The 22,027-nt window shown below is 40.0% G+C and overlaps 2 protein-coding genes across 5 annotated transcripts in view; both read right to left on the bottom strand.

Annotated features, from left to right (window-relative positions):
- LOC121467577 overlaps window positions 1-8,302 on the bottom strand; it is a 108,001-nt gene extending 99,699 nt beyond the window's left edge. The window contains exon 1 of one of the 3 annotated variants that reach the window (XR_005977637.1): window positions 7,108-8,296. Coding sequence is in view for 2 of the 3 variants with exons in the window: in XM_041709321.1 (XP_041565255.1) it covers window positions 7,108-7,231 (124 nt within the window). In the remaining variant the exon portion in view is untranslated. Of the gene's footprint in view, window positions 1-7,107 lie in introns of all 3 variants that reach the window. The other 2 variants (XM_041709321.1, XM_041709320.1) reach the window with 2 other exon arrangements.
- A 5,825-nt stretch (window positions 8,303-14,127) lies between these two features.
- On the bottom strand, window positions 14,128-20,503 carry LOC108135206 (homeobox protein abdominal-B). 2 transcript variants are annotated; one of them, XM_017255834.2, is made up of 5 exons: window positions 19,114-19,923; window positions 18,105-18,310; window positions 17,786-17,984; window positions 16,132-16,346; window positions 14,128-16,064 (listed from the first exon to the last, which is right to left on the bottom strand). In XM_017255834.2, exons 1-5 carry the CDS (start codon window positions 19,823-19,825, stop codon window positions 15,873-15,875), a joined length of 1,524 nt encoding a protein of 507 aa, XP_017111323.2. In that variant the 5' UTR covers window positions 19,826-19,923; the 3' UTR covers window positions 14,128-15,872. The 2 variants fall into 2 exon arrangements, 1 of the variants encoding a protein (XP_017111323.2); XR_005977628.1 differs by lacking the exons at window positions 14,128-16,064; window positions 16,132-16,346 and having other exon boundaries at window positions 17,891-17,981; window positions 19,114-20,503.
- Window positions 20,504-22,027: the final 1,524 nt, after the last annotated feature.

Below are 22,027 nucleotides of genomic sequence, written 5' to 3'. Positions count from 1 at the left end.
TACCATTTGCCTTACTTCGGCCAGCAGTCGGGGGCAATTCAAGGCGCACTATTCGGAGAGGCTAGCTGCTAAGTGGGCGCGGCGCCACATCCAGTTCCACTTGAGCCATCCCCAAACACCGGGAAAAAATCGAAACTCTTAATAAAATACCAACTCTAAAAATGGATTATATATAGATATTCTTAAGCAGTAACACTCTTTAACGCTCATCTAAATTATGCACAAGTTAGACTTTATCTGCCTCTAACAATCCGAAAATATTGTCTGTATATTTTAGAACAATTCAAAAGGAATAGGTTCGGAATGCAGATACAAATATAAGAATGATGAAAAAGAAATATTTATCGGTTGACATAGCTATGTGTTATATCAATAATACCATCAATTTTATTAGAACAAACTATGGCCATTTAACAAGAATTTTTAAACGGTTAATTAAGTGCATAAAACGTTCCTTTTGGATTTAAAATAAATTAATTTTAACCAACAAAAATATCCAAATAAACACAGTTTAACTCAAAACAATCATTCAATAATCGCAAACAAAATATATATCCCACAGAAATATTATGTTTTCCCTAATTGCAACAAAATTTGTGCGGACTTTCGCAGAGACTTGTTTTCTAATTTGTTTGGTAGAAACTTCCCGGTTTTTACATAATTTAATCGAAAAGTTTGAAGATATTTTTTCCCAGTGCATTCTCAGAACCACTTTGAGGATGGTTTCGTGCCCACTCCTGTTGGGGCTGTGTTTTCTTTTGCGCTTTTTACATTTGCAAAATGAATTGTAATGAAGTGGAATGGGGCGTGGCAAGCGGCAATGGCAATGGCCGCCCGCCGAGCAAGTACGCCAACAATAAAATCATATTCGTCGGGCGCCAGCCAGCGCTAGCATATAATTTTTGCACAAAAAGTCGTTTCCAGTGTCTCATGCGCTCCACTTGCTCCCGGTTTCAAGATCGGCGGAGGGGGTCGTGTTGTTTGGCACTGCTTTTATTGGTGTTATTAGGTTGAAAGCACTCTAATAATGGTCGCCTTCTGATGTGGGGCACTTAATGGGTTTCAGGTCAGCAGTCGCATAATGCGAGTCACAGATTTTCAGCAGAGGATGAGTCCAGGCCCAAGGACCATCGACCATCATCAGGAGCAGCCGATAAAACTTGATTACAAGCGGCTGGAAGAAGGAGTGCGGGGCCAGCGGATCGGATTGCAAATGGAGCAACACGCCGCCATTCGTCGATTCCAATAATTTGTAAAAAAAATAATACCATTCTGCTGCCATTCAACCCGCGATGATAAAATGCGTAAATCAACGCGAATTTATGGCTCAAACAAGTTTTCCATTTGCGCTAAACGAGAAAACAAGTCCGGGGCACTGTGGAAGGAATCTCAAATTTGTCCCAGCAAATATCGCCCCTGGTGGTCTCCAATTTACATTGTTCAATATGCTGTTTACCAGAGGGGATGGTTAGTAAAAAGTGTATTCCAATTTGTTTCAGGGTATTTTGTTTTTATAGATTTTTAGGCAATTTAAACACACCATGCTTTTTATTTGAAAAACATTTTTAGGAATAAAACTGTTTTTAAATATTTTAAACAATAACAGTCAAGATATGTACTCAAATTGTTTATTATTCTTCCGCGATATCATTCAAAATTTTTACTATATTATAAACAATAAAGATAATAATAATGTTATGAAAAGAATAATATATTAATTATTTTGATATCTCCTATTGTCTCTGTCTTCTTCCACAGTGCCAAAAATGTTTTGTTTTTGGCATATTTGAATTTAAAATTTTATAGATATCACAGTGTCTTCATTAATGAAGACCGTTCAAGAAGTTCTTATAGAGAGCGTAAAGCCGTCACACCTGGTTTTGAAAAGAAGAAATCATTAATATGCAAATGTCCCATTGCGGGTGGCAAATAAAAAAAAAACAAAAATGAGATTAAAATACTGATGCGAGATACAAGTACTTTCATATCCCTTCGAATATGATTAACTGGAGAATTTACGACTTCCTCTCGATTATTTTGACAAGCGAATTATGCCCACTGACGAGGGTCCTTACAATCTCAGAGCGAAGTGCATCTGCAGAGGGCACTTGAGTAATCAGCAATCGAAAGAAGCCATTTGTCAAACGAGTTTTGGTATCGGAAAACGGGAATCATGGCTGAGGTTTTCCATTTTTAAATTCCCATTCCTGCGGCGGAATCCATAAAGATTCTACTTGTACAAGTGATGCACTTGAATCGGGTATTTTCATTTGTAATCAGTTTTGGTTTTCTTCTTTGGCTTGTTTTAAGATTCCAGACCCGTGGCCGTCCAAATTTATTGGCTACTTGACTTTCCCATCGAACCAACGCCTAACGTCTCACTCAAGAAAATCTTTTCATTGCCGCATGAATTATAGTTTTCCTTTCCGACTTCGACTGCTGACAATTTGTTTAATTAATATCGCATTTAGAATGCTTCTGACCCGTCAACGTTTTCTTTCTCTTTGATAGTTTGGCACACGTGTTCGCTTTTCCTTCGTCGAGTTTTTCCTATTCAACTTTTTATGTGAGCCATAAATCAATTGGAAAACAAGCGATAGCAACCAATTTTAATTTGTGAAATGGATGTGAGCTGTGGACATTGGTTCCATAAATTATTTTAAACAAGAAGATATATGAAGGATTATAAATATGTGAACTCATTAGGCTTCCAACTGGGAATCTGTTTGTCCAATTCTAGTTGGTCTGGGAGAGGGAATGGGTTTTCATCAATATTTCGAATACTGTTTCGGAATGTTTTTGACAGCATTTTTCTGCTCAGAAAGCAGAAATCCAGCGTCAACGCCAACGTCAGCCAGCACGAACACATTCAAATCAGACTTACCCACACTGCGGCAAAAACCGAGCTGCTATTGTGTGAGTGAGCAGGCGAAGAGTGCGATTCTCTGACTCCCCAGAAAGAGAAAAAGAGAACTTCCAGTTCCCCGTCGCCTCGCCTGCAGCGCCATCTGGCTCTGGAAATGCGGAACTAGGAAGTCAAACACCAACACGAGATGTCGCTCCGCGGGGTGGGCATGTGCGTAAAAAGCGCGTAGACAAACTTCGATTGTTTGTTAAGGCCCGTTATTTTGCAAATTAAATTACAAACATAATTTTAAATATTTTGTAAGAAAATATCAAATCAATATCCGTGTAAAACGTAGTTTTTGTATCGATAAAAGGCAAACACTACTATTTTTTATAAGATTTCTATAAAACTGTTACACAACAACAAAAAGTATGGACTTAAAATAGGAATAACAATAAATATGTAATTAGTATTATAGTATAGTATAGTATTAATCAATTAGTAATTTATCCAACAATTTTTCTCACCGATAATATTTTTATTTCTTCTTTTTTGAGAGAAGCTGCCGGACATCAGCTTTCCAAATAAATATGTTTACTGATACTTCGGCTTAAAATACAGTTTAAAGAAACCTTAATATGTGCAAAATTCTCTTTTTTAAGACTTTCTAACTCCATACAACCCCTTAAATAAATATTCACGAATACTCACATCAATTCATTTTTTTAGACAAAATTAGTATTTAAGTAGTATTTAATGCAAGATTTCTTCTTACAACCTTAAAAAAAATTGTAAAAAAGTTTTGGAAATGTTTTTTTTAAGAAAAATTTAAAAATGCCGTTATCCTTTCGTTAATTTTTAAGATTCATGCTTCTGTTGCAATTGAATTTTGAGCCCAATATTTAATTTATAACCAAAACGGCCATTTCATGAATTTTCCTGAGCACCTATTTGTAAATCACAACTACACCTGAGGTAAAAAATTTAAATTAACAATAACTAGCCACATTTTAAAAACAAGAATACATTTTGTATATTTAGTATGTGTTGCTTGTTGCATTAACAAAAATGAACAGTTATACTTAGTTAAATGCATTGTATGTTGTTTATCGGATATATCATGTTGATAGGTAAATATTTCATTCATCATGATTTTTTCGTTACCAACTTTTATATTACAGTACAGTAGTGTTAGCAGTTAATTTAAGCAGAATATAAGTTACTTTTAGTAGCATCAAGGACATGTATTTTGTTAAGTTTGCGTTCTCTTGAACTTTCTGTAAAATAAGTGTGAAAACATTTTGTTTTTTCGTTTGATACCAGTATTTCGCCCCTATAAACCTGTTTAACCTGTTTTGTGATGAACTTTGTGTTAACATTAATAGACCAATTTTACTGTGAATTTGAAGTCTTTGTGGTAAGTAATATTCAAGTATTTTCTTAACTGAGAAAATAAATTTTAACTATTTTTAACATTTACTGCTAATAGGCCGAAACGCTTCCATCTCCCTGCTATACGCATCCGCCCAAAATCCAAGTTACCATTTTTTAAGCCGAGTAACTAGTTCGTTTTCCATATTTACCGCCAAGAACATTAACAATTTTAGTAAATAACCAAATATTATCAATCGAATGTACCGTCCAGATGTTGTGAATTTACACATTTCCCCGTTGCACCCCCACTACAATGCACTGTTTCTTAATAGAGAATATCCTTGAGCTGGATTTGTTGTTTAGTTATTTTTAAATAATTATTCTTCAGAACAGAAATTTAATAAATTCAAAAGATTTGAAATTGTGAGATGCGGGTTCTAAATATTCTCGGAACTGCTTAAAACTGTCATGGACACCCGATATCTAGGGGTTCGGCATCCTGCGTAGTCTGTCTCCTTTTCACCACACCGCAGGTAACAAGGGTCGTTGCCGAAACTCACCTCGGCCACTGAGACCGTGGTGAGCTAACGGCTCTTGGCTCCGCCCATTTTACAATGGCCTCCGATGGCAAAGCGGCGCATGCGCAATGTCGACGAAGATGGTGGCGAAAGCGGACGGAGAAAACTGTTGGACGGAGGAATGAACTTAGGACAGGATTTTCAGGCTTTTCCGTCGCTGATTTTCATTCGGATAAATTTATGCAAATGCGTTGGAGCGCTCAATATGGAAACGAGCCGAGTTGTTCTAGGCGGCAATTAAAAGCGGGATGGCTTTATGATATCTCATGGGTGCCGCGGCCTAGGCGACAACGCCATCATGTCGCTCCACCGCCGGGACAAAAGGAGCGACCGACTGGCTTTTTATTGTCTCGCTGCAGCGCATTGCAACATGTGGCATTAATTATGCGGCGATAATGTCTTGCTTTGTTGCCGAGAGTTTTGGTCTCTTTTTATGAAAGTGTCGGAATAAATTAGATTATTTTTGGGCCGCCTGTTCCGCGGAACTGATAAGATGGTCCCCGGGAACCGAACCCTAACCCTCCAGCCGATACGAACCGAACCCGAACCCTCATCCCTGGATGCTCTTGGGCCCCTGGAATTTTAATGAGTGTAGGCGGTGGTGACACGATTGCCTGCATGTACCGTACACATGTCTCTCCATTTATGTTCTTCCAAAGCATATTCCCATTAATTTCCGCCGCCATTTGCCGAAGGGGGCTCAGCACGCGCTTTTCGTGGGTGGGTGACTTTCACCCGGCCGACGGGGGGAAAAGGGGCAATTAAATTGTGACAGAACACCATTCCACACGTCATCAGTTATGGGCTTTATGTATTCATTGGCTCTTCGATTTGGATAGCAGGAAGTGCCATATGTTGCAGTTACATCATCGCCCACCTCCAGCAGAGCTGCTCTAGTTTCTCAACCCAACCCGTTTGTCCGAACTCCGACCGGGAATTATCCACGGTCTCGAACGGCCCATTGTTCTGGCCAAAATATTTTGAGGCCCGAGCTGCTGTAAACAGTTTATGATGTGGTCATAAATGACCCGCCTTCACGCTTTCGCCAAGACAACAGATTTCTACGGACTCGAACGAGGTCTGCCAGTGACCCGAACCGGATTGTCATCAGCATAATCCTGCCACGTCCTGCGGATCTTGGCCGTATTTTGCGTCACTCTGCGCTCCCTCTCCACGGGCTTCTTTTCGCACTTCCATAAATCACTTTGAGAAAGAGCAGAACCCTTTAACCGTTGTTTTCTACCTGTACGCCATTTGAATGTTGCCCTCCTTCTAAAAACTGCCGGTGATATATTCATTTCAGCTGAGAACCCAAAGTAGAACTGCAAGGATTTAGGTAGGAAACCCACTCACGGCATTCCTATCATTTTTCCCCGGCATAATTTTTAATTTATCATGCTTATTTAAATGCAATGGAATCTATATAACAATCACTTATAATTTACATGGCAAGGAGTCACTTAATATATTATTTCTGATGTTCTGGGACTTGTAGAACAAAGCAATTTTGAAACAAATTAATTTAAGACTACAATCAGTAAGAGCACAACTACCAAATCTTATTGGTCAAGATATTGCACTTTTAAATTTGGACTAAAAAGAATGGTCATAGAAACTAAACTATTGTCCAATTGTAAACTATTGGGTATGAACAATTTCTCAATAAGATGCGCGTTAAATTAAGTAAATTAATAAATTAAAGAATTAAAATATAACTTATGTGGCTTATATTAAAGGCCTCAGACTATAGTCTTAAACTCTTTTGGTATAGAAATGACACAAACAAGTTTAGGGATAATATTATTTAGTATTGGAAATATAATTTTACTTTTATAATGTCTATAGTTTTACTTCCAAGTCACACTTATTAAAAATAAACTTTTATTTTTTTGTTTGGTTGTAAGTATCTTTAATAAGGAATAAAACTATTCATGTGAAATTTAGTCTACAATCTTGACTAAAATATCGGAGAAAGAGCAAAACGTCGGGTGTATTTTTAACATGAAAATCAATTTTGTTTTCTTTTCAGTAACGATTAACTAATTATTGTAAATGTACAGTTAAGTGTATAAAATTAAAGTGGTTAAACAATATATATATATATATATTTATACTTCCTGAGACTTATACATCTGATCAGATCTTTACCAATCTGCTACAAGATTTGATTACAAAAATTTGTCTTGCAATTTTAATTATCGCCTTTCCCATGTACGTACACATATATAAATCATGTCTGCATTTACATTAAATTTTAAATGTATTATCTTTGTTATTATACCAGGTAATTGAACCAGATGTACTTACCTCTAGTTAGAAGCCCATCAATTAGCCAACTTTGGGGCGGATTCAGGTGGGGATGCGTGACTGGCGAGCGTTTGGCCGGTGGGCCGAGGACTATGTTCCAATATTCATATTTTAGCAGCACCATAATTCAGGGCCGCTATTTACGTCTCGGATGTCAGAAACGGAGGCCACAAATCACTTTAATTGAAGTCACGCCCCGCGCACTCGAGGAGCCCGGTCTAAAAGCAGCTCCACCGGCCCTTCAGCTGCCAAACCGCAAGGCGGAAATGCTGGTAAACTCATTTTTTCCCTTTTGTTTTTCCATATTCCATATATTCTTTCCTCAGCTCGCACACGCGAATTTGTAATCCACATTCACAATTGGCCAACCGAACGCGCGCGGATGCGGATGCGAATGCGAATGCGAATGCGGACGCGGAGTGGGGTCGTTGAAGTGCTTGTTCTTTGTCATTATTATAATTAATTCTTGTATTTTTGGCAACAAACGAACCCGAACCGGCTCTTCTTGATTTACAGCCACATCTTCCATTTTCTTTTTATACTTTGGCCATGCCTTTGGTATACTTTTGGGGTCCCTTTTGCAGCGTTTCTGGCTTTTGTTGTCGGATTCAATTAAACACAATTGGTGCACTCTGCCGCCGCAGACGAAGGCCGTGGCTCCGGGACCCACAGTCGGACCTCAAATGCGACAACGGGCACTGGAACTCCAGGAGCTCCGCAGGACAATGGCCACCGAACGGGGAGCAGAACGAGGACGAAGACGAGGACGAGTAAGAGTCTTTCAGCTCCGGGCGACGCGACGGCGACCTGATGGCAAAGTGTCCAAAAAATAATATTTGCTGTTCACTTTGACACAAGGCGGTTGGGTTCGCCGCTCGGCTCGGTTGCAGCGCAGTCGGCGAACAGGCGCAGATACAGATACGCAGATACATAGATACAGATACGCCGAGGTGGTTGTCGAGATGCCGGCGAGGATGTGAGGATGCGAGGTGAGCATGGCACAAAAACAGAGAACGGACAACGGAGAACGGAGAACAGAGAACAGAGACCTCGGAATAGAGAACCGAGAACGGAGAACGTAGAACAGAGAGACCCCAGAAGCGAAAAGCGGGAAAAGAACCCAACCAGAAGGTCGTAAACCCGGGCAGCGCTGCCGCGATGGCAACACTTGCGAGAACGCCAAGGAAATGAGAATGAGAATGCCAGGCGAAGACCCAATGCCAAAAGATGAAAAGCCAAGGGAAGCGGCGGCAAAAGGCAACGCGGCGGGTCATAAAACGCGCGTGTATCTTGCCTCTCTCTCGGCCCCGAGCTGCCGTCCCTTTCGCTCAACGGCCTCATAGCTCGGTCGGAACAACCACCCGACTGGGGCCCCGACATACACACTCCGGGGTACATACGTACATCGACTCATGTCCAATCATTTTATATACGCCATTTGCTGTCTGGCGCAGATACATTTGTATCTTTATGTGCGAAACAAGTCCCAGGCCCAGGCCCGTCGCTCAACCCGTATATCCAAAGCTGAAGCTGAATTTGAAACTGAATCCCAACCTGAACCAAAGCCAAAGCTAAAGTTTCGAGGCTGACGACATCGACGACGGGTCAATTTTGAATTCCAGTTTCCCAGCACGGTGGTTGTTGTTGGGCCGTCGCTCTAATCATTTGATTGTTATTCCTTCGACATTCTGCGCATCTGACTTCTTCAACCCCCAATGGCCTCTAAATCCCGTCTGGGGTTCTCCGCGCGCTTATCTTTTGATTACCAGATCGAATCGTATTGAATTAGGTACATATTTTCAGCCATCGACGGGCACTTGCGACAACTTTTTAGCATTACCCCGCATATGCCGCAAATTCGACATGGATCCCTCGGGTATAAAGTGTTTTAACCCTCAATGTAGTCAAGAAATACATTTAATCCAACTTATATGTTAAGAAGTCATGCGGTGGAAAATATATTTCTTGGAAATTTAGTTAAGCCAAAGTTAAAAATCAACTGGAAGATTATTTGTGTCTTAAGTGATTTACTAATTAAAAATGTTCATTCTTTCAATTAAAATTTGAGAAAAGACAATAATAATATTCAAATCGCAACGGTGATATATATATGAATATATTATCTTCGCACCAAACCACGTATTTTCCTTGCCAAAAGAAGTTTTTTCCTTATTTTTTTCATACCTCATTCTTGATGTATACGTGAACTTTTTGTTTTGAACTTAAATGTTTAATCATTATCAAGCTTTAAAGAAAATATGTCTCAATATCAGCGTGCAGACCGCTGAACTAATTGATTTTCCATGGGCATTAGCGTTTAACATGTTTTGACAGATATTTAATAAATCCATTCAAACCATTGTATCACACTCTTGGTTCACATCGTCACTATGTGAACAGCTCGCTGTGAAATTTACCTTGGCAGTGCTACTAAATTGAGTGCTTAATTGGGAACCCAATCGTGTGCATAATGGATTGCCTTTGTATTTGTTTAATATTAGTAATAGTATTTAATTATTTTCGCCCATTTTAACCAGTGTGTATGTCCCACGACCTCATTTGTATACCTTGCAAAGAGTATTATAAATTCAGTCAGAAAATTTCAAATGCAGTGAGGAAGACATGTCCCAGCGGCGAAATGGTGATTGGGGTCTGAACAAAATTGTAAGCACACAAATAGTTGGTTACATTTTCTTTTTTTAGTCAGCGAAGTTGTAATTGATTTGTGCTTCAGAACTCCAATAATAACAATTTTGTTTTAGATATAGTTTAAAAAGTTAAAAGTTACGCAGTGGCCCATTGGGTAGAAAGTACACCCAGTAAAAATTACAGTTTACAATTCAGTATACGTATTTTCATTTGTAAATTTAATTACAATGGGACCCGTCGATTCGGCTTTTCCAATACGTGTGATGCAGTTTGTATAAATCCTGCATTACAAGGCGGCCATGCCTATAGCTACGTAAACCAGGCTTTAATCCATTCTCTCCTGATTACTGACAATTTTCGCCGCTGGGGACTGACCATATTAAGTATAAATATTCCTGATCACTATCAAAAGCCGCTTTGATCTAGCCAAACTAGTCACTCAGTTTGAAAGCTATACGGTTAAAATTTTCCCAGTGTTATTCTTTTATTGCAGGTAGTACTTAAGTTGGATCTTGCGGACTCCAATTTAGGAAAAGTTTTAACACTATGATATTTATGATACAAATTATATAAGCATAATCTTTCCAAAACTAGTTTTCCATCTTGTTTTATCTGTCCTACGCCGATCACTTGTCAGAAGAATATATATATTTTCAGATTAAAAACAAAGTAATGCATCGAACCAATTTTACGGAACTGAGACAACTCTTAGAAAAGTCTAAGAAATTAGTTATAACTTTTAAGTCGACAACCCAACTGAGCTAGAGAGAGATAGAGATATCAGGATATCTAAATCAGTTAGCTAAATTTGATACATAAGCGAAGTAATCGATTTACTTTAAAATTCTCGCACCACCGAAAACTAAAAGTTTGGTGGTTGTTTGTTTCGTTGGACGCAACTACCCACCGAACCCATCCCCAATCCCACCCAAATAAACTCAACCCAACGAAAGCTGTTCGATGGGTGAAAGCGTCTTCTTGTACATAACATAAAAAACGCATGAAACCGAACAGAACCGAGGCACTTTATCTCGCAATCTGCGAACCTTCGAAGAGGGGAAATGCCTGTGTTTACATAGCAGGGTGCATTTTACGGTATTTTCCTCCCCAGAAGCCTCTAAGCTCAGCATCGATGAAAACTTATTTAAATTTATATAAGTAGATATATCTATATGTCAGAAGGTACATATGTATGTGCACGAAGACCCCGTGTATATATATGTCTGCATTTATCGACTTCGTCCAACCCCTTGGCAGGGTTGAATACCATTTAAACAAACATGAGATTGCAGGGTTTATTTTTACGACTGAAAGAGAAGGCAATTATCTATGCAAATATTTGATTTTGATAATGATTTGTTAGTTTAGAGTTACAACTTTTAGCCATCTTTGAATCCATTTGTTCGATCCCATCGCATCACATTAGCTATGGCCATTATTTATACATATATTGAAAAGACAAAGAGTTCGTAGAGAAGTAATCTTAATTTATACTAATGCTTTGCATAAATCGAATGTCATGTCTTTCCACCTACAACATTTTTATTTTTAGGATACGAAATGATTTAGAAATGTTTCACAAATTTCAAGTGTGTAACCTCATCAAAATCGTAAAAAATCAAACCAATTAGATTTGACACTTTAAAGTGAAGAAAATTAACATATGCCAAAAGTGACATCAACGTCGGTAATCAAAATTGCCAATAAGTACACAGAGAAAAAGAAGTATTTAAAAATGTAACGCTTTAAAAAAAAAAGAGAGTTACCTTGTGAGTTAGCCAATGACAGATTCAGGGCTGGGTGGCGCTATTTAACGGAATGGGGGGAAAGGGTTTTAATATTAAAACTACCAGAAATTCTGCTCAGTTTAATTAAAAAAAAACTGTTTTAGTACAACAACAAATTTTTCGGTAAAAATTGCTTGTGCCTAATAAATTCACATTGAAAGTAATTTTCAGCACTTACAACAACTAAAATTAAAAAAAGATGGCTAATGCCCGCCAACAAAGAAATTTTGTTTTAAAAAGGTGGACCCAAAAAAAAAATTGTCATAGAAACGAAACAATGGTTACATTAATTTTAGACTATTGATAAAATTGGTAAATTGATACCACAATAGTAAATAAAATGATAGAAATTGCCAATTACTCTTATTAAAACTAAGCTTTAAATTGTTTTGGTTGTATTTCTACGCCATGAATCCTACAGCCTATGAAAATAGTCGAAGTTTAAAAAACAACCGGGAGCTGCATATGTTTAATATTCACCATATGTGTAGTATGTGGAAAATGTTCCCCTAACAAATGATCTTCACATTCCTTCAGTAAGGGAGCGATCAACAGTCATTCAAGCCGAAATATCGAGCGGCTTCGAGCCCACAGCAATCGCATAGCAGTTTCCTTGGCAAGCCGCACGACCAGAAGATGACTGAAGAGTAGGCATCAGGACGACCTCTGGTTAAGAAGCCGACAGAGAACGCGTCTTCTTAATCAATAACTGTGGTGTTTAATTCCTGTTACTTTACTTTGTTATGATCCAATTGTTGCTTAACTTTTAAATAAAAATTATACATATTATTATATAAAAATAAGCCTATAAAATATTTGTGCCAAAAATTGATTTTAGTGCCTATTTAGGGCTTTTATTTTTTTTTATCTCCCAACTATAATAAAAATCAAAATAATATTTCTAAAGAAATGTTGTATAATACATTCATAGTAGTTCAAAGAAAAAAGGAGAAGAAAAACAGAAGAAGGAACGCTTTAGTCGAGTGTCCCGACTATTAGATACCCGTTACAAAGATCATCAATTTCAAATGTAAGATTCCCTCAATTGCGAAACCCAAGCAATCGGTTTTTATGTGGCGCCATCTGTCGAACTGCTGCGTCATCACTTCAGGCTAAGAGCGATGACATCTATCGAAAAAGCCAAATTTTTCTCAATAACATCTAAAATCGTGGTTAGATTAAGAAAATATCTGTATTTGTCGATAGAAATTACCGAAGTCACTCTACAATAACTCAAGCATGTCGAAAACTGCCAGGACAGAGTTTCACGAATTGCGGGCGTAAAAGTGGAAAAACTTGAGATGGTAGGTGGCCCTAATCTGTTTTAAATAAAAAAAGCAAACGTACTCTTACTTATTTGTTCCCTAATAAAGCACGCTTTAACAGGAATAATATCAATTAAATCAATTAGCTATTTAAATAAGTATTAATTAATTAATTGTGAATCTATTGTGACTGGCGCACTGGCGTCAGGATAATAAAATTAAATAAGTAGAATAATGTTAGGTTTATGTTTAGTCTTTCATTTTCAATATGAAAAAAATGTGGGCATTTCAATAAATCAATAAATCTAATGAGATTCTTACATCTAAATGTCCCCAACTGACATTGAATTTATGGACTATTTTTGGCAGAACTATAAATGAGCAACCTGATAAAAATATCAAAAAACAATTCTGAGTCAAAGAAAATTCCTTCATCAACCGGAAACCAACTTTTATGAATATTCATTGTATATTGAAGTTAGTTAAGCAAAAAACTTTCAGTTAGCTTTCGCGGAATACTGAGCTTTTACCACCACAAAATCATAACCTACCAATCAATAAATATGTCTTAAAGTGATATATGATACTCATTAACTAGACAACAAATCAATCTTAACTTTGGCTTTCGCCAGTCATTCAATATTGTTCTCCATATACACATCATATAATTAAAAGTCTATTACCTATTGGTTGCAGTGATTGAAGGTGCTGTAAACGGAATTAAAAGTAGCTGATTGGATTCTTACCATTTCTATCAGTCAATGCAATTACCTTCCTATACATCACGGAATCACAAATACTTTTAAACATTAAGAAAAGTTCAGAAAACACAGTTACATAATAATTTATTTAATCTTAAGACATATGCCGAAACAAGACTATTAATTCTAGTTTTAATTTATTTAAGCGCTGTATTACAATACCAGTGGCAAAAACAGAGTGTAACAAAAACTCAAAGAACAAAGGAGAATAACGAAAAATGTACGAGGAAAGTAAGGTATTGAGAAAGTGTTCGTTTGATGATCAGAAAGCTTATTTTGTTCTTTTTGGCTGCGAGAGTGACGACTACGAACTGATCTGCTTACGAGTAAGTGCAGTACATACGTATTTTGCTTTACGTTTTGTACGAGTACGAGTATCTGGATGTCTATGAATAAATTCGATGGTGAGAGGTCGTTTGCGATGTGTCAACATCCTCCTCTTTGGTGTACTTACCGAAGGAATGGGTGGAAAATCAGAACGAATGTCCATGAACATAAATCAAAAATGTTGTAGAATGTAGAGAGGCTAGCATAAAACCGCGAAGTACATAGTTGGGATACTTTTGAATTGTGTGTATATTTTTGCACTGCTGCAACTTGCTGTATTTTATTCACAATAATTAACTTTTTAAAAAAGAGAATTGCTAACGCTAGATTAAAATTCACTAAACAAACTATAATCGAACATAATCATAAACATAACCGACTTTAGACTACAACTTATCGAGGGCTCGAAATAATAATAATACAAGAACATGAATAAAGCAGTGGGTGAAATCATTTCTTCATCAAGTATGTATAGGCTAATTATACACATATAATGATAGGCATAGGTATAGGTTTAGGTGTAGGTATAGGTTTAGCATAATAATATAATGCTCGGGGCAAAACATTAACAAAATCGATAATTACACAACACAACTAAACTTAGACTTAATATCAGGATCAAGCGGCGTCGATACACATGAAAATATATGTATGCATATGTACGATTACTATATGTACTATGTGTAAGTTATATAAGTAGCTGTTACGGTATGCTAATTACTCCGCCTCGACATCTCCCCTCCGTCGTTTTCACACTCGCTTACTTCAGTAAGGTGTACTTCTCTTTAGTTTTTCTTGCTTTAGCTTTACGAGTTGTTTTGTTTTGTATTTTCTTGGTTTAAGAGTTAATTTAATTCGAAAGCGACTTCAACTGTGGAGTAAACATGCACACACTCATCGAAAATTTGCGACTTACGAGTAACCATTTGCTAAAATCGAGTTCGAGTTCCTATCGTACACATATTGAATATCTCTGCGGGTACGCAATATATATATATATATGTTTTAATTTAGTTATCGAGTGCTTGCTTCGGCCGTAAATCAGCGCGATGTCTTAGTTTATATACAGGAACTTAGAAGGTATCAAAGGACACGACACGACGAACATTACACGACAAAATTTATCCTAGACTGCGGAGTGTGAGTGTGTGTGTGTGTGTGAGTGTGTGTAGGTGTTTGCGGGGGCTGTGAGGGGTCCGAAAATTGTTAAACAATTTGTTTTGTTTAAAGAACATTTAGCTGGGTCTACAAAGTGCTCTCTCTCTGCCTAACTCGGCCGCCTTCTGGCCACTCTTACATGGATAGTTATGGTAAAATCTACTACTCGAACGCGTGTATTCATAATTTATGCGGGGTTATATTCACTGACGTTTAAGTATATTCATATTCATAATTTATAGTTCGGAAAATTCATAGTGCTCGCCTAGGTTAATGAGAGCGTTGAGAGAAATCGTACATACATATATTTTTTCGTACAGTTGCGAATTTCAAGTGCATCTGCTACTGCTGCTGCTTCATCTTACTCGTATCTATATTCAACTACCGAACTAAGCTGCATTATCGTGTTGCGTGTGGATCTCTGCGATCCGTAGAACTGACTTAATAATTAACTGCATTTCCATCAACGTCGGTCGGTCACACACCAGCGACGCCTGCGCACTCCTGGGCAGAAACTCATCATCCTCCTCGTCCTCGTCCTGCTCCTCCTCCTCCTCCTGGCTGCATACTCCCATCCTGCATCCTAGAGATCTCTGGTCTTTGTACATTTAACCGACTGGCCTCGGCCTGGCTGGAGTCTCTGTATCCAGTCGCTGGGGCTAACACGGAAAGTCCATGGCCAGCTCGTTCTTGATCAGATGATGGTGGTTCGGATCGGACATTGGGGTGGGATTCGAGTTGGGGTTCCCCGAACTCGGGTTGGCTAACTGCTAGTAGGTGGCAAAGCCCATGGCGCCCGCGCTGCTGTTGTCCAAGGGTCACTGGTGCATCTTGGTGGCATGATGACCCATGTTCAGGCCGAGGCTCAGGTGGTGGCTGCTGTGGTGCTGCTGGGTCGCCTGCGAGTGGTTGTGGTTGCTGCTCGAGTTGTTGTTGTTGTTCTGCTGATTGGCCTGGCGCTGCGAGTTCTTCTTGTTCTTCATGCGCCGATTCTGGAACCATATTTTGACCTGGATGGAGGGGAAATTCGTTTTGTGTAAAACATATTATTCTACATCCTATTCATCAATCGCTCACCTGTCGCTCGGTCAACTGCAAATTCCTGGCCAACTCCCAGCGCTTCTGCTTGGACACATACGCATTGAAGAGGAACTCCTTCTCCAGCTCCAGGGTCTGGAACTTGGAGTACGGCTTCCGCTTTTTCCGGACGGACACCTGGCCGGTCCACTCGTGCAGTCCTGGGTTGGGCGTGCAAGGACCCACTGCACCCACCGACAATCCACCGGAAGCTCCTAAAATATCACAACATTAAAAGGGTTAAGCCACATGTGTTTTACTTTGTATAAAAAGTACGGGTGGTCCGCTGATGTGGTTGCGTTCGGTGCAATATCAGATCGTTAAGTTTATAGAGCAATTAAGGAAATTGTTTAGCAATAAGCCTATTACAAAATTATTCAATTCAGCGTTTATGGCCCCTTAATTGGTGCGGTTCGGGGAGCGGAGCTTCGAATTGGCATGAGGCCCATTCACACCCGAGTGGGTAAGTTTAATGAAAACATTCGTTCCCGCTCATTGGCCGCCCAAATGAAGCAATTAAATTAATGTAGAAAATAAGTGACAAGTTGGATTTATTTTCATTTAAATGATATTTTAATCTGCGGCTTGAATCGAATTATCTAAGGCATTATTTAGTTAACACTTAATAGTTTTTTTCCTTTACCTTTAAGTTTGAAAGTATTTATTTTAAAATTTATTTATTTAATTACCCACAAAATATATTAGGTCAAAATTATTTTCGAAAACATATATACACATAAATTGGGGTGAAGTTAAAAATTACGCCATACTTGTCTCTTGAGTGCTTTTTAATTTTGAACATTTATGAGTTGTCATATTGACTAATACTTCAAGTTCCTTTCAGACCTTCATCATCGTTGTAAAATTGGCTGGAGAGGCCGTGGAAATGCCTGCTTTAATGATATATTCCGCGATAAACACCTGTATTTACTGTTGGGGAATACCCAGGAAAATATGAAAAGTTGACAGATATTTTTTGAAGGTTTGAAAACTTCTAGTGATAAGAAGCGAACATAAACGGACAACCCCCATAGAATGCACTTCCAATGACTTTCACACCCACATTAAGGCGTAACGCTAGCCAAATAGCGAGAATCGATTTATGGGCTGTTTTGCAGTACGCTAATTGAACGGCAAACTTGCCGGTTTCGCAATTCGCCATTCCAAGCGATACGGTGACAAAACCAGCAACACAACAACAGCAGAACGTAAAATGCACATAGAAAAATTGACAAACTTTTTTTTAAACTGTATTTTTTGATAGATAAGAAATATTACTTTATATATGTATATTTATAATTTAAATATGAAACCATTGTCAATACTATTTAAAGCAGCATTAAATATAATTATTTAAAAATAACTCCTCAAGATTTAATATTAAAACTATTAATTCTGACCAATTGGCAAAAAATTATTCATTAAATTTATACCCAAGAAAATAAATATAATTAATACAGTTCGAATTTTAAAAATTCTTTTAAATTAAAATGGAATCAATACAAACATGATCAAAATGTGTTTTAGAACTCAATTGAAAATAATTTTATAATAAAAAAGATAATCTAAAGTTCTTAATAATTATGAACATTTTTTTCCGAGTGCCAACCTCGTCGCGCTTAAATGTGCATGTGCCGACTTTCGTCGGACTCACCTGAGCTGGAGTAGTTCTCGCTGGGATAGCCGCGCAGTCCGCCCGGCGAGGAGTAGGTGGGCGGCTCGTAGCTGGACGTCGAGGTGCCCTCGACGGACTGGCGGGCGGCGGCGCTCACGTGGCGCTCCGCATCGTTCATGTAGGCCACCGCCGCCGCGGAGGTCGTCTGGTCGGTGCGGTAGTTGGGCGGCCAGTACTGCTGCGAATAGGGGAAAAGGGGGTTGGATTGGAACCGAGTTGTTTACGCCACAGGGGTGTGAGGGGTATGGTGGGTGGTGGGTGGTGGGTGGTGGTCGGCGTGACGACCTCGGACACTCACCTGAAACTGGGTGTCTGGGTAGTAGGAGAACATGTGCTTGCGATCGTAGTACTGTGACGCAGAGGCGTGGTACTGGTTGAACTCATCGTTGTAGGGCCAGGGGGCCGTGTGCCGCTTGACCGCCGCCGAGGCGTCCGTATCGAATCCCGGACCCGGCCGGATGGCGGGTATGTGCAGTGGCGCTAATTGGATGGACATATTAACGTCTGAAAGCAAAGGCAGAGCGCGGATTGGATGCTATTAATGTTTATTCAAAGTCTGGTAAATCTTACATTTATTTATGACTATTTATGATTGCTTAACTCGATCTCATTCACGGGTCACTTGATCGTAGTTGCATTATTTCACTTAGTATGAACATTGTTTCCTAAGTTTTAAGTGTGTCAAAACGTTTCGACAAATATGGAAACAATTTAACAACTAGCTTTCTAATTCTTTCAATTAATTTAATTATTTATCTCTTTATATTATGAAAATATAAGTAATATATCATAATTATAATCGTCACCATCAATCAAAATCCTTATCATCAAATATCATATCAATTTATAATTTTATAGACAGAGAGCAAAATAAAATCAAAATTGGGATTTTTTTTGCTCGAAAAAAAACAAAAACTTACAATTCATTTTGCCAATAATACATATAGCCAAACAAATTCAAACCATTCAAAAAATACGTAAACATTTTTATAAGAGTTTCTAGTTGGTTAACATAAAAATTTAATTATAACCAGGAACAGAAACATTTTCTGAACAATATAAGTCCACAAATTTTCATTTGAGGTCATGAAAAACCCTTTAAGACTTCTCAAGCAGAACACAAAAATTAAATGCTGATGGTCTGTTCAGAATTAAACTTTTCCAAGTTTATTTAAGAAGCTATCAGATTTAGTTTAGTTTTGGTTCCCAATAGGAATGTCGATATGTGTCGAATATTTGTGGAACATTTTACTATCCCCAACGAGACTTCAGTTTACCCATGGTTGGCAATATTTTTGGGATCTCACCTTCCTTCTGAGAACTAACACTGGAGGGAGAAACACTCGCCGCTGTCGGCGCAACGATTTGTGTCTGGCCAGGCGCGACTGCAGCATTCTGCTGCTGCTGTTGCTGCTGCTGGAGATTCGCGGAGGCGCCACTGACAACACTATTTGGGGTCTGTTGTTGCTGCGGCAGTTGCTGGTGGTGGGGCGAAGTGAGATGTTGCTGCTGTTGTTGTTGTTGGGCGGAGGGTCCAGTGGGTGTTTGGGCGGGACTAAGGGCGCCGGCCACCGGTGTTGTCGCCAGCTGTTGCTGCTGCTGCTGCTGTTGGTGTTGCTGCTGCTGCTGTTGTTGCTGCTGCGGAGCGGGGAGATGTTGCTGCTGCACGGCGACAATTGGCACAGGCGGAGGATCCTCGTACATGACCGCATGCGTGGGCGTGGAATGTGTGGTGGGAGTCGATTGCTGTTGCTGTTGCTGGAGTACCGAGGATGGCGAGGAGGCGACGACTGCATGTTGCTGCTGCTGCTGCTGCTGTTGCTGTTGTTGCTGCTGCTGCTGCAGGTGGGGATGCGCGCTGTGGTGATGGCTGGTGGTGTGCAGAGGCTGAGGCAGGTGATGGTGCGCATGGTGGTGCAGTTGCTGCAGATGCTGCTGCTCCTGCAGATGCTGTTGCTCCTGCTGCTGCTGCTGCTGCTGTTGCTGCTGCTGCTGCTGTTGCAGGTGGTGTTGCTGCATGGCGGGTAGCGAGGGATGCGCCTGGGGATGCGGATGCGGATGCGGGTGGGCGGTGGGTACGTGGGAGTGGGTGTGTGTGTGATGCCCCCACCACGCCCCGGCAGCGGCGTGCGACCCGACTGCCGAGACATCGTGGGGGTCGTAGAGAGCGCACGCCAGCGGGATGGTTGGGGTCTGGGGGAGGGGTGGAATATTTACGGTTATCTTGGACGCGTTGCACTCGAACTGCGGCGGCGAGGGTTAAGGCGGTGCAGTGCGGTCGATCGCCTCGACCCACCGACCTCTGTTTCTGTCTCTGTCTCTGTCTTTCTCTCACTCCCCCACTTGACGCCTTTTTAACAATTTAATTTCTGTTATATTTTTTATCGGCTCTGTTTTCAAGTTTTTGTTAATATCCAAAGCTGCGTAAAGTTTTGCTGCCCTTTTTAGTTGCGTACCGCACACGCACACAGACGTCTGCCAGCGGTCACACGCACACGCCGACTTACGCACACACGCACACAGCCTAAAGAGCGGGCGAAGAGAGTCACTTTGTTGTTGCACAGGGGATCGAATCAGTTTCGGTTTCACAGGGTGTTTGCGGTCGCCAGAAACTCACGCAATATTTTCAAATTGGCTTTTTTCAGTTTTCAGTTTTCAGTTGGTTATTCCAATTTTCAAAAATTTTCAAATTTTCCCGTTTTCAGTTAAAGTTTTCTCTTCACTTTATTTTTTCTTGTCTCGCCTTTGTTATTATTTTCTTTTTTTATAATTATCATAAATAGTTTATTATTTGTGAGGCCTGCAGTAGTTGTTGTTGCTGCTGCTACTGGCGCTCGCTTTTTTATGTTGCTGGTCATAAAATTTGATTTTACGACCAAAACAAACAATTAAACGCAATGTTTGCAACAGTTAACAAAATGTTATTATTTCTCCTCACATCGCCGGGGGACTTGGTGTTTTGATTTTGATTTTAGCTTTTTCATTTAATTTATTTTTACGATTCCAAAAACGTTTTATTTTTTTATTTTTTTTTTTTCGATTTTCAAGTTGTATTTTTGAACCGTGCGAGCGGAACACTCTAAGCTGAATGGACGGCGAGTTTAAAATCGCTCAAGTCCCAGTCCTCGACGAAGTTGCAGGGCCGCTTGTCTTGGGTGTTGCTGCTGTTGTTGTTGCTGTTGTTGCTGTTGCTGCTGGACGCCCGCGCGCCTTCCAACCGAACAGAGCGAAGCACAAATCTACACTGACAAGCAGCAACGCACGGCGACAACATATCGCTGGCACAGGCACACCGACAACACAGAACCAGAAGCGGTGGCGTTCTCTCGCTCTCCCTGTCTCGCCTTAAGAGTCAAGAGGCCAACAAAAGGCAGCGGCGCCATCCTGCGACTGTGTGTGTGTGTGTCTTCCTGTCCGTCCCTGTCCGTGTGACACGAAAGAGAGCGCGGACATGCGCCGATGTTGCTGCTGTGCCGTTGATGTTGCTGCTGGTGGTGGGTTGCTCTCTTGTGGCGCGTTATGCACACGTACACTGTATACAGCGTGTGTGTGGATCCCAGACTGTGCAAATGGTGGGGGGGAGGGGGTTACTCACAAAGAGAGTTACAAATATTGCTGGGGGGGAACAAAAAATCCACTTTTTCAACTAGCCTGTTTTGAAGTAAAGATGCTATCGCAATGACTGGGACTGGGACTTGGGATTGGAATTCGCTGAGCTCAGCAGGTGCTCCAAGTCACCGAGGGTCACTGAGGGCGAACACACACAACACACGCACAGTGTACGTGTGAAGGCCTTCGCTCTTCGGAAAGCGCTCTCTGACTCACCGCCCGCCGCTCTTATTGCCCGTTTTTGGGGGCTGATTTGAATACTTAACACGCGCGCACCACAGCGCCATCTATGGCCGAGATTTCGGTGGGATGGGGGCGGGGGGCGTGGTAGGTCGCACGACATTGTGTGTAGTTAGTTGGCGCTTTTTTATCGATTGACACAGCAGCAACATCCGAATAAATTTAATTTGTCAAGACCAAGGATCCAAACAAATTATTCGAGTCATCAAAAGAAAGTGACTAATTAATGTTAATTAGCTAAACAAATACATGCGTGCGCCAGCTCAGTCAGTAAATTATGACAGCACAATTGTTAAGAAACCCCGGGTCTTTGTGTTCACCCCTAGCCCTGGCTCTATCTCTATTCCCTTTCTCCCTCGAAGCGCTTCTACG

Source organism: Drosophila elegans, unplaced genomic scaffold (assembly GCF_018152505.1).
Source record: "Drosophila elegans isolate 14027-0461.03 unplaced genomic scaffold, ASM1815250v1 contig_476, whole genome shotgun sequence".
In the NCBI taxonomy this organism is placed as follows: Eukaryota; Metazoa; Arthropoda; class Insecta; order Diptera; family Drosophilidae; genus Drosophila; species Drosophila elegans.
Note: the sequence above shows the minus strand (reverse complement) of the source record. Positions and strands in the feature narration are given on the sequence as shown.

Bases quoted from the DNA above. Each gene is read 5' to 3' on its own strand.
- LOC108135206 (XM_017255834.2), bottom strand. From the start codon at position 19,825: ATGCAGCAACACCACCTGCAACAGCAGCAGCAGCAGCAACAGCAGCAG. The intron at 18,311-19,113 runs GTGAGATCCCAA...CTTTGCTTTCAG, and splicing joins TGTTAGTTCTCAGAAGGAAG to ACGTTAATATGTCCATCCAA. The intron at 17,985-18,104 runs GTGAGTGTCCGA...CCCTATTCGCAG, and splicing joins ACCCAGACACCCAGTTTCAG to CAGTACTGGCCGCCCAACTA.